We start from the raw sequence: 15,156 nt of genomic DNA on the forward strand, positions 1-15,156 counted from the left end.
GTCTTATATCGTGCATACCAGATATTCTCAAGACGCCCTAACTACTTAGTTTCCTAACACTGGTGATCAGTAGGGAAGTTAACTGTTGTAGCAAGGAGGAGCCACTCCAAGCTGTGACCAGAACAAGCTATTTTAGGAAAAGCAGACAAAGTACAGAACTATCTAGAACCGTGACAGAACCGGGGCCCTTACTGGGCAATCTGCCTTTGGGGTAGGCTGTGGCCCTGGACACCTATGAGAAGGGCCAGTTGACATCCAGCATGGTGGATGACGTCTTCTACATTGTTAAGAAGTGCATCGGGCGGGCCCTGTCTAGCTCCAGCATCGACTGCCTCTGCGCCATGATCAACCTCGCCACCACAGAGCTGGAGTCTGACTTCAGGTACAGCCTCCACCCTTTCCACTCTCTGGGAGGCGGAAAGGTCCTCCTGTTGGATTCCCGGGGCCCATTTTGCTTCTTCCTTTTTTTCCCTTATGATTCAAGTTCAGTTCTATATAGGCTATAAGCTCCTATCCATAGCACCACATCCTTGACTCCAGGCAGTTGTACAGCACCCAGATACCTTATAGGCCAAATCTGTCTTCCCTGGACTGGATTCTTTCTGGCCCTCAGACTGAGGAAAGGGAACAGGCACCTCAGATGAAGACAGCAGTTGTAATGTTAACGGTGATACTTACCTCTGCTACAAAGCAGGCACCGTGCTGATTTCCTGCTCCCGTTCAGTCCTGGCAGCGACCCTGTGAGGTGGGAGCCACTGGCTCTCTTCTGTAGATGAGAAACCCGGGGCCCAGGGAGATCACACATCTCATAAGTGGTAGAACATGGAGTGGAGCCTGACCTTCACAGGCTGATGTCTCCACTCTCACACAGCGCTGCCTTCACCAAGCTGTACTTCCTCCTGAGCGTGTTGGAGCTCAGCGCCGCTCAGTGACAGCCGCACAGGGAGTCAGGAGCCGGCCAGTCTTCTCTGTGTGTGCTCGCCACAGCAATGCCTTTGAGGGGGTGCGGCCTCTCATGCCCTGACTGCTCAGGGCCTCCTGCTCCCTGGGAAGAGCAGGTCACGCTGCTGGCTCGGGGTGGTGAGCCCGCTGGTGCGCCCGTCCTGGAGGACAGGTTGCGTGCTACCAGTCCCCGTGTGCCCTTCTGCCCCAGGGACGTCCTGTGTCACAAGCTGCGGATGGGCTTCCCAGCCACCACCCTGCAGGACATCCAGCGTGGAGTGACCAGTGCCGTGAGCATCATGCACAGCAGCCTCCAGCAGGGCAAGTTCGACACCAAAGGCATCGAGAGCACCGACGAGGCCAAGCTGTCCTTTCTGGTAGGCGGCCCCACAGGTGGGAGCTGGGCTGAGCCATGGTTAACCAGCCATCAACTGGAGACTTCTCCAGTGTCTGCAGAGATGGAAAATTCCTCCTTTAAGGAAGGCTCGTTCTAGAGGTTCTGAAACCATTTTAACCCAGGGACCTCTTTCAGAGCAGCCTGAGCCAGGACATGTCCTGTTCCTGCCAAGAAGGCTGGGCGCCTCAGAGCTCCCCAGTGCCCATTCCCGGGAGCACCCCCAGCTGTTGAGGGCTCCACTGAGTACCAGGCTTGGATGACATCTGTGCCAGCCCCCAGACCGCTTCTCTGAGGACGGCCCGCAGTGGGGGAGGGAGCTGACCCACTAGGCCTACCAAACTGCTTTTCTGGCACACTTCTTAGGCGTTCAGCCTCCTCAGGAAGGTGAGCTTCTTCAAGCGCTGCTACCCAGCATGACAGCTGTGTGACAGCTGGGGAGGAAGTACGAGGGGAAGAAAGGGTTCATACCAGGCAACAACCAACTTGTGATGAGCCCAAAAGAATGCAGATGAGTCCTGGGCCTGTGGTCAGGCCTTTCTGGCACCTGCTGTCTTGGCATGTGTGGGTATGGTGCTATCAGAGGCTGTTCTGCCCTCCCCGTATTGGCCAGACTCTTCTCGGCTCCTGGGGTTCAGAGACCTGAAGGAAACATCCGACAATGGACCTCTCAGTCGACAGCGGTCCACAGATGGAGTCCTGAACATCACCCTGCAGGGGATGCAAAAATGTATATGTGTTTTTTCTGGAAGCAAGGTTCTTAAGCTTTTATTATTCTTAAAGGGAACTATGACACCAAAAAAGTTGAGATGTTGCTTTCAGAGACAGAAGCCTAAACATGCTAATTTTTACCTTGTCCCTGTGCAAGGGAAAACGACAGTAACCAGTCCTCAGACAGATCCAATGAAGTCTATTCAGGCAGTCCTACTTTCTCCTTGTCGTTGAAAATATTTTCCCTGAGCACGGGTCCTGTCGATTTAGGATGTCATGGTTGTTGCCAAAAAAAACAGGATTCTGTCCAAGAAATTATTGCTTCTGTACCTTTAGAGAACTTTGCCAGCATTTCTGGCAACCAGCTTCATATAATCATGAACTGACTTTAATTTTTCTTTTTTATTTGCATTCTATTTCATTCTTCACAGAACTTACTTTCATTCTTTCATTTCTCTGCTCAGAAATGACCCCTACTACCTACCACATCAAAAGTAGACATCTTTGCCTGGGCATTTTGCTGAAGGCCTCCTGAGTCTGACACATCTGTCCCTCTAGTCCTGTTTTCCATCCCTCGTCTCCACAAGTCCCCAGTAGGCTGACTGCTGTGTGCTCACACATTTGCTGCTCCCGTTCAAACAGCTCCATCGTTTGAGGCCCAGAAGATAAGGCCGACAAGAAAAGGTGATGCTAAACGCTTGGTGACAGTTTTCTAGTTTTCCTGACGCCAAGTACTTAAAATGTCATCACTCCCACCACAGGGCCTATTTCTTATGTCACCTTGATTTATTTGGCTGTCAGCATGAATTCCCCGACGGTGCTGATGTATCAGTCACTGTGAGCTGGGATAAGCCCAGTGAATCCATGCTTACAAGGACTGTCAGGACAAGGAAACTTTGAAATCAATACCATTTGAACCCAAATCCATTTTCCCCTCATGACAGATTTTTCTTATGTCCTCAAATGCTTTGGAAACATTTATGTTATGGCTTCCATCCTTGAGCTGTCGTGACAGTGTAGTTCCTTCTCTGGAGGCTGGTGATGCTTGTGGCCTTGTGTCAAGCTTGTGATGTTGGTGGCCTGGTGTTGTGACACGCGGAAAGAACCCCTCAAGTGTCATCCGTCCACCGTGCAAGCAGCCTTAGCAGCACTGTCAGCAGCATGACCTTCCAGCACTGGCTGCAGGATGCTGACAAGGGCAATGTTCTTGTGAAAGACAAAAGAGACATCCTAATCTCAGTCCCTGGGGTTCTGAGCCTCTTTCACCCAGAAATCCTGAGGTTTCTGACTCTCCTCTTGAAACATCAGCTGCTCTCTCCCTCACCTCGGCCTTCCTGGTCATGGCACTGGCACACCCGTTCAAGGGCAGCGTGATTATCTCAAACTCTAATTTCTCCCACACAGTGGCTTCCAGATCAGTATTCCCAAACCACAGCTGTATTCATATAGTGTTCACCCACTTTACATATTCCTCAGCCCCACCCCGGTGTCCAGGACCGCGTAGCACCCGCGCCCTAGGCAGACGTCACCCATCTCTGCAGCCCCACCTCCTGTCATTTCCCTGCACGTCTACCCCGACTCTCCTGGTCTCCAGATATGTTTTGGGATTTTCTGCCACTCTACATTTGCCTGTATTATCCTTTCTCCAGAAGCCATTCATTCATTCAACAAATATTTATTGAGAAATGTCTGTATATCAGGCACTGTTGTAGGGTTTTGAGCTGCACTGCCCAGTATGCTGTGGCTATTTAACTTGAAGCTAAAAATCCAGTTACAGAGTTGCACCAGCCACATTTCAGGTGCTCAGTAGCCACACATGGTTATTGCTACTGTACTGGACAGTTCAGATTTAGAACATTGCCATGATCAAGAAAGTTCTCTTGGACAAACTAGATCCCTGCCTTCGTGGAGCTCTCATTCTAGTGGGAAAGGCAAACAAGAAGCAAAGAAGACAATATCAGATAATCCTAAGTACCGTTACGATAATATCAAACAGGGCGGTGGACTAGCGGAAGCTGGTGGGGGTGGAGAAATGCCCTCGCCTTTCTCTCCAGAGCCATCTCCTAGCCTCCTAAGTCCCTCTCAGGTACCAGCTCTGCCATGGAGCTTCCTGTTGTGCCTTAGACCAAGACATGGTTTCTTTCCTCTAAATGACCATCGCAGTTTCTACCTTAATTATCATTTTTGTCACACACTGCTTTTTATGATTGTTGTTTATGTATCAGGCTCATACAGAGTTGAATTATAAAGGAAGGAGCCCTTGACCTGGAGTGGGGAGACCTAAATTCCAACCCTGGCTCTAGCGTTGTGGCCTGTCGTTCACTGAATTACTATCCTCCTCTGCTTTATGTTTCCTTGTGGCACTTATCACTCCCTGACATTTATTATCAACTTTGCTTCAGGAATGTATACTCTACAAGGGGCTGAATTTTTTCTGTTAACTGTTTTATTCCCAGTACCTTCCACAGTGCCTGGCACATAGTGGGCACTTTAAATATTTTCTGAATCAAGAGTTGACTGACCTTGTTGAGTCATTTCACCCTCTTAGGTGTCTTGTTTCCACCTGCGAGCTGGCTTAATAATACAGTTGACTATATTATCAACATGGGTTTGAACTGCACAGATCCACTTATACATGGATTTTTTCGGTGGTAAATACTACAGCTCTATGATTCACGGTTGAATCTATGGATGCAGATTCACAGATGCAGGTGGGCTTCCCAGGTGGCGCTAGTGGTAAAGAATCTGCCCACCAATGCGGGAGGCATAAGAGACGCAGGTTCAGTCCCTGGTTTGGGAAGATCCTCTGGAGAAAGAAATGGCAAACACTCCAGTATTCTTGCCTGGAGAATCCCATGGACAGAGGAGCTGGTGGGCTACAGTCCATAGGGTCTAAAAGAGTCAGACACAACTGAAGTGACTTAGATGTAGACATGGAGGGCCAGCTATAAGTTATATGCTTACTTTTTACTGTGCCCCTAACCCCAGTGTTGTTCAAGGGTCAGCTGTACTTGTTTTGCAGAAGGTATTTGGCCGAGCCGCAGACCTAATGGTTGAGAAAATACTTGATAGGTAACAGGCTCTCAGGAAGCATTTCTTAAATCGGTGACAGCCTTTGCATCACTGACCTTGGCTTGGAGGTTTGGACCCCAGGACTTCTCCCAGTCTTGTATGCCTACACACAGAACAAAAAGACCTGAAACCCTGGATCCCTACCTCTGAGGTCAGATAGCTTCTCTGCCTCTTTGTGTCAGGCTCTGGAGAAAGGGCGAGCCTAGTCCACCATGCTGTCTGGCTGAGACCTGAGCCCCCTGCCTGGTGACAGTGCTGAGGGTGGTCCTCAGCTGCCCTGAGCCTCAGGAATGGGTACCAACAGCAGTGAGCAGGAAGTGACATTCTTCTGTCCTGTCTCCCAGGTGACGCTGAACAACGTGGAAGTCTGCAGCGAAAACATCTCCACTTTGAAAAAGACACTGGAGGTAAAGGGGACCCTGGCCATCGGCTCTCTGCAGCCTTCCCATGCCTCCTGTTGAGAGTGAGCCCTGTGTGCTTCTCCTGCTGGGGCCATGGCATTCCTGGCATTGAGTCAGCTCTTCCTCAGAGCACTTGAGGGGATTCATTAGTGATTGAGATGGTAGCAGCGCATCTCTGAACTACAGAAAACTATGACCCATGAGTTGGGAGATCAGAATTCAAGCTAGCTCTTTCAGCACATACTTGGCCTGTGACCTTGGACAAATCCCTGAGTGTCACCTCTCTCATCAATGAAATGAAATACAGATCTTCATGGGGCCCTGCTCTTGGTTTGTTGGGTAGCCTGGTTTAAAAAAAAAAAAAAAAAACAGGATTGAAAGCACTTTATAAAAATAATAAAGTCTTCCATAAATTTTGAGATAAAAATGATTCTGAGGGGAATTCACTGGCAGTCCAGTGGTTAGGACTCTGTGCTTTCACTGTGAGGGCGTGGGTTCAATCCCTGATTAGGGAACTAAGATCCCACAAGCTGAGTGGCACAGCCGAAAAAAATACGATATAGGGTTCACCTAACCCTGTAGAGAGCCAGTTGTTGTCATCGTTTTTTAAAGGAAGGCCATATAACAATGGAAGTTACTTGGGCTTGGAAGTCAGATACCCCTGGGTTCACATCTCCATTTGACCACTGGCCAGCTGTGGGGCCTGAGGCAAGTTCTCTAACCTCCCTGAGCCTCAGTTTTCTCTCTTGTAAACGGGAAGGATGGTCTCTGCCCCACAGGTCTGTTGTGAGAATTAAACAAGAATATAAAGCACCTGGTACATGAGCAGCATGCAGTGGTGGTTAATGATTGTATTAGTAGTTACACACAACAGCATGGAGCATTTACTTTGTTAAATACCAGAAAACAAAGAGCCCAGCTCCCCTCCACTCCTGAGCGCTGCTTCTGGGAGAGGAGAGGAGCCAGGGTCCTGCCTCCCCGCAGGCACCAGTACCTGTGAAGGCGCTTTGCTGCAAAAGCACGGGGCTCTGCGCTGAGGCTGGTGCTGAGTGCTGGCCTTAGGGCTGGGCTGCCTGAGGCGGCCAGGAGCAGACACGAGGAGAGGGCCTCAGTGCTGGTGGGCTTCCTGAGGGAGGCTCGGGAGGCTGCTGTAAACTGGACCAGCTTAGAAATTCACCCCAAAAAGGTCTTAAAATGGAATAAAATAAGAGCGATAGTCACAAAGGACCAGTACCGTAGAGCCTTTCACATCTTTAAGTATTCAACAAGGTGGTTGTCTGTTGTGTTTAAGTCATTGCACGTTAAATTGTGCTCCTGACTTTTCTGTAACATTAATTAGCCTGCTGGATTTTGGTCCCTTAGCAGCTCTTCCTCACTGCTGGCTCCCGCTGGAGCCAAAACAGCACAAACCCTGAGGAGGCTGCAGGAAACGCAGGCAGCTCCTGGCAACCCAGAGCAGCGTCCCTGTGCGTTCTCTGCTACTCAGCCTCAGTGTGGAGTTCATGAACAGGTGCTCTGGAGCTGTAATCCTGGCTTCATGACAGTGCTGTGTGACTTCAGGCCAATTACTAACTTCTCTGTGCCTTAGTTTCCTCATCTATACAATGGAAATAATAATAGTACTTAGTTCATAAGAAAAGTACTTTAATAAAAGTAAAATGCTTGCAACTGGGCCTGGCACACAGTAAGCACTTAAATCTTAGCGGTGGTCGTGATGATATTCCCTGGGCTCAGAAGCCTGATGGCTGGGTGTTCTCTCCTAGAGTGACTGCACCAAGCTGTTCAGCCAGGGCATTGGAGGGGAGCAGGCCCAGGCCAAGTTTGACAGCTGCCTTTCTGACTTGGCTGCCGTGTCCGGCAAATTCCGAGACCTCTTGCAGGTAAGCCCCAGTCCTGGGCTTGTGTCTTGCTCTGAGACTCTCATTACTGGCTCATCATGGGTTCCACACATATAAGGAAATAGGCGTGGTGGGGAGGAGATGTGAGGGACCAGAGTGCCCGCCACTGAACTTGTGCGAGTCCCTTGAAGACTCAAGGTTTTTAGCAGTGCTGCTGCCATGTTGACAAGCTGGCGGCATGGTCCTCTAGAATCTCCACTCGGCCTCCACAGTGCCAGGAGCCCTCAGGAAGGTGTTCAGAAGAAATGGAACCACGTGGGTACGCAGACCTGCGTGGCCTTAGCCGAAGGCGCTGCCTGGTACCAGGTGCTCAGAAATCAGACCAACCTCATGGCCGCATCTCTGGCCTGGACCTGATTCAGGATAGATCTCGGAAGGAACAGGTTGTTCCTGGCCTCCTGGATCAGCATTATCTCTGCTAGATTTCACAGAGGGCCTGCAGAAAAGGCTCCGAGCTGAGGATGCCCTGGCAGACAAAGGGTGGACGGAGCGGAGAAAGGGAAGGGATGGGGCATGTGCCTCCCACGTCTGACGCGTCTCTGCCTTCTCCTGCAGGAAGGGCTCACAGAGCTGAACAGCACAGCCATCAAGCCGCAGGTGCAGCCTTGGATCAACACCTTCCTCTCTGTCTCCCACAATATCGAGGAGGTCAGCCTGACCACAGGCAGCCGTCAAGCCCAGGATTGCCCTGCATTCCCCGGCCCCCAGCAGTGGAGCTGTCTTATAGATTGTACCTTACGTATTTCTCAGGCTCATTTCCCTCACCCTCGAAGGCTAGCTTCCTCCCAGTAACAGGTTGTTCTTGCAGTCAGAGGGCTCCAAAAGACATCTAAAAGGAGTTTGCCTTGATGTATTCTCTTTTATTGAGGCTCTTTTTGCCCCACATCTTAGGACCTTTTTTTTCTAGCTTTATCTTTTCATGGCTTCCCAGCTGATGCAGTTGGTAAAGAACCTGCATGCCAATGCAGGAGACACATATTCGATCCCTGAGTGAGGAAGATCCCCTGGAAGAGGAAATGGCAACACATTCCAGTATTCTTGCCTGAGAAATCCCATGGACAGAGGAGTCTGGCGAGCTATAGTCCATGGGGTCACAAAAGAGTCAAACACAACTGAGCATGTATACACAATCTTTTCATTCCTATAGAACACGAGATACAAGAGGGGGTAAACTGCCAGGAGGTTTACCATGTTGTTTGGGCCACTACTTCAGTTGCCGGTCAGAAGTATGATGCAGAAACAGCAGTTTCTGCCAGCCTGGTTTTAAGCTGGCTTTAGGCTGGATGAGTCATAAGCTACAGAAGTGTTTCCCTAAAGGAGTGGAAGTGGGGTGGGGGAGAATGGTCCTTGGAGAAGTCCCTGCTGACCCACCTTGCTTCCTGATGTAGGAGGAATTCAGTGACTATGAGGCCAACGATCCTTGGGTTCAACAGTTCATCCTTAATCTGGAGCAGCAAATGGCCGAGTTCAAGGTGAGCAAGGGCTCTCAGGACCAGTCTGTAGAATTAGCCACCTCTGCCCAAATCAGCAGCACTGAGGCTTCTCATCGCACTCCTGCTGGGAGCCCTGGATGCCCTTCCAAGCCCCAGGCTGTGGAAGCACTCCCGACAGCTCGTATGGAGGCAAAGGGGCAAGGTAGGACCCCCACTGACATCCAGTCTCTGCGTGCAGGCCGGCCTGTCCCCAGTCATCTACGACAGCCTGACCAGCCTCATGACCAGCCTTGTCGCAGTTGAGTTGGAGAAAGTGGTGCTGAAGTCCACCTTCAACCGGGTAACGTGAAGAGAGCGCAGGCCTCTGCCCTACTGTTTTCCCTGAGGAGGACGAGTCAGTCCCCTCCCTGCTACCCCAGGCCCTGTGCATATAGGCTCAGTGCTGCCCTGAAGCAGCAGAGCCCACTGAAGCACCATCCGACTCCCCGCTGGCCTTGGAGCCAAGCACTGAGCAAAGCTGGGGGCCGGTGCTGCTGGGCTGGAGGGCCAGGCCTTGAACTCATGTTCCCATGCAGCTGGGCGGTCTACAGTTTGACAAGGAGCTGAGGTCACTCATTGCCTACCTCACCACGGTCACCACCTGGACCATCCGAGACAAGTTTGCCCGGCTCTCCCAGATGGCCACGATCCTCAATCTGGAGCGGGTATGTGGGGCTCCCCTGGCCTTGCCAGAGAAAGCTGACTTAGGAGAGGCAGAGACGAAATCTGGGTCTCCAGTGGCAGCCCAGCCCTGCAGGCCGCCTCCTTCCTGAGCGCCCCTGCACTGCCTCTGGTGGGATTCTCGGGCTGGCCCCTCCTTGCTGACTCTCTCTGCTCTTCCCACAGGTGACCGAGATCCTGGATTACTGGGGCGCCAACTCGGGCCCGCTGACGTGGCGCCTCACGCCTGCTGAAGTGCGCCAGGTGCTGGCCCTGCGCATAGACTTCCGCAGCGAGGACATCAAGAGGCTGCGCCTGTAGCTGCCGCACGAGCCCAGCCGGTTCCCCTGCTGGCAGCGGGGAAACAAGGCCTCTACTCTGGCCATTCTCTGTTCTCAGACCTGTGGGGGTGCTTTAGGGAACAGTGTCTCCCCATAGAGAGAGGTAGGTCCGCCTTGGCTCCTAACTAGGTGGGAACGCCAGGGCGGGCCAGCCTTCCACACGGAGGGCCATCCCCTCGTCCTTGGACGTGACAGCACATGAGCTGCCTCCCTGCCAGTCCCGAAGGACTTGGCTTGATCTGGGGACCTGAGGTTTACTCCAAGGAGAGGCTGTGATATTTATGATCGCCCTGAATAAACAGGCTCCTTGAAGAGAGGCCAGTGTGCTGTTTCCAGGAAGGGCTGGATGCCACAGGGCAAGACAGGTCCACGAGCTGCACTGAAACATGAAGGCAGAAGTCTGACTCCTCAGTCTCCTCTGGTGCCCAGAGCGGCACATGACAACAAGGGCCTCACCCAGTCCCAGACCCTCATCCCCTCTTGGCCCTTGGCACCAGAAGCTGGATCATCCCAGGGGCAGGTTCCCACACTCCCAGCGGGAACAGAAAGGATCTTCGTGAGGACAGCCTGGAATGCAGAGTGAATTTATTCCAGGAAGACTGAGAACCCACAGGTACGTGGTAGAGCTGCAGCATTGCTGGTTAAGGCCTCAGTTAGCAGCAGCTTGCTGCAGGACTCCACTGGCTGTCTGCCACAGGCATGTTCCCACTCCTCCATTGAGTCAGCCTGGGAGGGAGTGTTGAATAGGAAGTCTCTACTCAGGCAAAAACTGCACCTCTAAGGAAGGCCACAGGAAATGACCCCAAAGGCCTCTTCAAGGTCGGCCTTACCAAGGGACCCAGTGGTCTGCCAAGGCCGGTTGTCATTCCCTTCTTTCAGGCCCTGGTGGAGAGTGAGAAGGCCAAGGCCCAAGCAAGGCCATTGGATTTGTAAAGGCCACAGGAAACGCTTAGCTTGGGACTTTCCTAGGTCCAGATGGAGCACAGGCTAAGCCTAGGCCACCGTCAACCAGGTCTCAGTCCTGTTGCCGAGCACCGTCTCTGCTACACCAGGTTTTAGAAAGGGCCGGGCCAGAGCTTGGGTTGCTTTCCTTTGGAAGCAGGTTCACAGAGAAGTGGGTGGAGAGAAGACTGAACGCTCCCCTGAGGAAGGACAGCAGGGGCTGCTGTAGCTACAGGCTTTCTCCTCTTGCAGAGGGACAAGCCTCAAGAGAAGGGGCCTCAGGTAGAGGTCTCAGTCCCCAGCAGCTGCAGGCTCAGGCCCTGAGTGTCCACTTCTACCAGGTGGATGCTGTAGTTCCCGAGGCCCTAGGAGCAAAGGATGGGAGGTGTTAGTGGGCTCTGCATGGATTTCAGGCTCTCAGGAGGCTGGACTTGAGCTGCAGGGCCAAGGGGGCTTACAGCTGTAGCCCTGGTTAACTGGTGGGCCACAGGGAGGGCTCCTGTCCCCGCCAGTTAGCATACTCCAACCACCCGGTACCTTTGTCTTGGCCAGCACGGCCTCCAGAGCCTCCTTCTGCCGCGGCTCCTTGGTCAGTAGACAGAGAAAGCCTCCGCCCCCTGCCCCTGCCAGGCTCTGGCCGTGCACATAGGGGGCCAGGACATCCATCAAAAGCCGCACCACCAGGGGCTCACAGCCTGGAGCCATGAGCTTCTTCTGCTCCCAGTATGATGTCAGGCACTGGCCCAGCAGAGGCAGACTCCCTGGGGTGGAGGCAGAAAGGGGGTCATCTGTAGGCTGGATGGGGCGCCCAGAGGCACTGCTTAACCGGTATCCTGGTTCAGAACCTGGGTCCAGTACTGGCTGCAAGCAGGAGCTGTAAAAACCCCCTCAAGGAGTTTGAGCACAGAGCAGCTGGCGTGTTACCCAGCACAGTGATCATTTAACTGTGTGGCCCTGATTAGCTCTGACTCCCTGGAACCCAGCTGTGAAGCCAAGCCTCTTCCCCCATCTGCTTCCCAGTAGGTGGACTGGAGGCCTTCCCCAGGATGCAAGTACTGTCCTGAGACACGACTCGCACTTAAGTGTCGGACCCTGCAGAGGACAGACTGTAGGCCTCTGTCCCCGGGAGCCTCGTACCGAGGGCAGTACCAAGCCCTGCAGAGCCCCCTGGCCTCAGACCCACGAGCAGCAGCAGGCACTCACTCTGGGGTTCTGAACTCCAGTGGGGAAGCGCCTCACCTTGGCGGAAGGCTTCTGCACACTCCTCGGTCTGCTGCACCAGGCGGCGGGCGTTCTGCACAACGGCGGGCAGCCGGGCGTACCAGCTCCTCAGCACATCCTGCAGGGAGTGCAGGAGCCGTGAGGCCAAGCCTCGCTGAGCAGTCCACCTCCTCCCTCCTGGGGCCAGGGCTCACCTGGAGCAGGTTCCGGGCCAGGCGGGTCTTCCCAGTGTACACCAGCAGCAGGTGGTCATTGAGCTTCTGGACAAAGCCCTCAGGCACAGCGACCTCCTCCACTTCTACCTTCAGTGGCAGCTGAGCCTGGGAGCGCCCCACCTTGATGCCGGGCATGAGGCCACCCACCTGGTCCTGCCAGCCGCCTCCTACGAGAGCCCCAGCCCCATTACCGCTGGGGCCTCCCTGGCCAAGCTTCCCTCTCCTGGTCCAGGCTCCTGGCCTTGCGTCCCTGGCCGGGACCAGCCTGGGAAAACAGCTACCCTCACCAACGCTGAGTCAGCTGAGCTGTACAGCTTCCGCCCCAGCCCTGGGTGCAAGACAAGCCCAGGGGAAGGGGCTTCATTCCAGAGCCCAAGCTTAGAACCTAACCCAAGGCCTGAGGTTTGCTGCAGACCTAATGTGTTCTTGGAACTGGGGTAAACCACATCAAAGGATTAAGACCTTAGCCTAACCTTTCCCCCAGGGCAGGATGACACAGGACTCTCCCTACAGCGTAACAGTTCCTGCACCCCGTCTTGCCTGATAAAGGGTGTTGATGGTAGAAATAAGCTTTTCGGCATATCTTATCAAACTTTATATAAAATAGCTTGTTCACATTCTGCTTCAGTAATGAAAGGTATGGATCTCTTTTCTTCTGATGGCTATATAAAAATGTCAAAACCACAGGTCTTTGATACCTGGAGAAGGGCCTGCAAGGGTTTCGAGTATGAAACGCAAATGGCAGGAGGCATCTGGAACGCTTTGGCCAAAACGTGGTTAGTGTCAAGGCCTGGAACACTGAGAACTCCTTAATGGCACTCCTCCTCTCCAGGGCACCTGGCATAGCTTGTAATTATACGTTCATTTGAGTGGTTATTGATTAATGTTCGTCTCCAGCAGCCCATATGACTTCTGATGGCAAGGACCCTGGTTTTGTTCATTCTGTCCCCAGGGCCCAATGCAGAGTGGGTATCTAATAAGCAGTTGTCATTTGCCCAAATGAAGGATATGAACGGTACACTCCGAGAAAACTAAAAGGCTTCCCTATTGGGCCTTTGTGCTAACGCCACCTATTACAGGATGTGAGTCAATACAGTGAGAGGAGGAGTTGGGCTACACGGCGGCCAGGGAAGAGACCATCGTCAGGCATCTGTGTGTCTCTGTGGCTGCTTCCTTCCAGGGCTGTGCTGGAGGGGAGGCTCGGCATCCCGAGGTGAGAGCACCCTGGAGCCAGACAGGCCTTGCTGCTCTCTACTGTGTGGACACTAAGGGGCCGCCACTGTGAGAAGCCTGGTGCTAGACACTCTGTATGACCATGGCCCTGTGCTGGGCGCCCCCTCAGGTGGTGGGGGCCCCAGCCAGGGGAGGGACAAGGTGCTGACAAGCAGGCTGAGAGGCCTGTCCCCTACTCCAAACCCAGTCCCGCCCTGAGGGACGGCCCTTAGGAACACAGACGGAAGGAATACCTAACAAGAAAGGTGTTGCACGGACTCCTAAGAGTATCTGTTTCTACATCAAGTCCTTTGAGGTAGAAATAGTTCATTTTGAAAGCACCAGAGAGAGTGTGAGAGGGATAAGAAGGCAACTCTTAATCACTGTGCAGCCCAGCGCAGCTGTGGGCGCTCTGCAGGTCCAGGGGAGCCCGTTTCTGATGACCCCCGTCCTGCCCTGGGGCAGCCCCCTACCTGTGGTGAGCACCTGCTCCAGGTGCAGGACTGCGTGGATCAGGGCCTCCGCGCCCACCACGCGGCCTGCGGCCCGCTGCACCGCCGCCAGGGCGGCCCCCGCCAGGATGCTGCTGGTGCCTGCAGGGCGGGAGAGAGGGCCGGCATGAAGCCGCTCCGCCAGCCCGTCCTGCCCCACCCACTCCCGCTCCACGAGGCAGGGCCCGGCGAGGGGGCCAGAGCGAGGCTGAAGGGGTGACCGGGCCGGTGTGCAGCAAGGGGCGGACCCACTCACCAAGGCCAGACCCGTGGGGCAGCTCAGACCAGGTGTGCAGCTCGAAGCCACCCCCGAAGGCGCGTAGCAGCTGCTCCCTCAGCGAGAGCTCGGAGGAGACACTGACGATGCCCGCGCAGACGAAGGCTGCCTTCAGCAGCGCCCCTGCGTAGGGAGCAGTCCCCAGCTGGGCGTTTGGTCTCCAGGGCGGAAACAGCCCCCAACCCGTCTCAGCGAGGCCAGGGGCTCAGCCCAGCAGCAGTGCACACCCCCTCCCCAGTCACGACAGGCCCTGCGGGCTCTGGGCAACAGCCCGCGGGCCGCTCTCCCTTCTGCACCCGTGTGGGCTGTGGGGGTGACGGCAGGGTGCCCCTCAGGCCTGGCCGCTGTGGCCTGAAGGCTCTGAGGCTCCGCCCCCACTCCCCGCCACGCACGTGGCAGGCGCGCTGACCTGGGGCCTGGGGCTGGCAGTAACCCCGCATGTCATCCAGGTTGCAACACACGATCTTCACGGCCATCTGGTCCTGCCGGGGCCCCACCGCCAGCCGCAGCTCGGGCTCCGGGATGCGGCGAGCCCTGGCCCCAATGGGCCGGCGGCTGTCCACTCGCACAGCCAGGCCCAGCACGGCCCCACCGAGCTCGTAGGCCAGGGGCGGCGTGTCACTCCAGCCCCCTGTGGCAACAGAACGAGACCCAGCTGGTCTCGAGGGGCTGCCAGCTCAGCTCTGGGGTGCCAACCCCCACCCCACGCTCCTCCATGGGCTCACCAGAGAAGTCCACCCGTGCCGGGCACTCCGCCACCACCCACTGCCCGGGCGCCGGCAACTCCACCGGCATGCAGCAGACGAAGCGCTGGGCGGACATCACAGCCCGGCGTATCAGCAGCTGTCCGGCCCCCTCGTAGTGGCGGGCGGCCCGCACCAGCAAGGCTGGCCTGCAGGAGGGAAGG

The 15,156-nt window shown here is 54.6% G+C and overlaps 2 protein-coding genes across 2 annotated transcripts in view; one reads left to right on the forward strand and one right to left on the reverse strand.

Moving 5' to 3' along the window:
• COG4 (component of oligomeric golgi complex 4) overlaps positions 1-10,207 on the forward strand; it is a 24,993-nt gene extending 14,786 nt beyond the window's left edge. Inside the window, exons 11-19 of the mRNA XM_010850721.1 lie at positions 216-382; positions 1,154-1,319; positions 5,464-5,526; positions 7,284-7,400; positions 7,974-8,066; positions 8,807-8,890; positions 9,090-9,191; positions 9,427-9,555; positions 9,737-10,207. Of these exons, the coding sequence (XP_010849023.1) occupies positions 216-382; positions 1,154-1,319; positions 5,464-5,526; positions 7,284-7,400; positions 7,974-8,066; positions 8,807-8,890; positions 9,090-9,191; positions 9,427-9,555; positions 9,737-9,871 (1,056 nt within the window). The 3' untranslated portion in view covers positions 9,872-10,207. The remainder of the gene's footprint in view (positions 1-215; positions 383-1,153; positions 1,320-5,463; positions 5,527-7,283; positions 7,401-7,973; positions 8,067-8,806; positions 8,891-9,089; positions 9,192-9,426; positions 9,556-9,736) is intronic.
• Positions 10,208-10,459: 252 nt separating this feature from the next.
• The window catches only part of FUK (fucokinase), a 17,101-nt gene continuing 12,404 nt past the window's right edge, over positions 10,460-15,156 (reverse strand). Inside the window, exons 20-27 of the mRNA XM_010850850.1 lie at positions 14,975-15,141; positions 14,659-14,880; positions 14,229-14,372; positions 13,955-14,074; positions 12,249-12,436; positions 12,073-12,172; positions 11,371-11,594; positions 10,460-11,198 (exon numbers count right to left, since the gene is read on the reverse strand). Coding sequence (XP_010849152.1) covers positions 11,112-11,198; positions 11,371-11,594; positions 12,073-12,172; positions 12,249-12,436; positions 13,955-14,074; positions 14,229-14,372; positions 14,659-14,880; positions 14,975-15,141 — 1,252 coding nt within the window. The 3' untranslated portion in view covers positions 10,460-11,111. The remainder of the gene's footprint in view (positions 11,199-11,370; positions 11,595-12,072; positions 12,173-12,248; positions 12,437-13,954; positions 14,075-14,228; positions 14,373-14,658; positions 14,881-14,974; positions 15,142-15,156) is intronic.

The sequence above is a fragment of the Bison bison genome, unplaced genomic scaffold (genome assembly GCF_000754665.1).
Source record: "Bison bison bison isolate TAMUID 2011002044 unplaced genomic scaffold, Bison_UMD1.0 scf7180017864295, whole genome shotgun sequence".
Taxonomy (NCBI): Eukaryota; Metazoa; Chordata; class Mammalia; order Artiodactyla; family Bovidae; genus Bison; species Bison bison.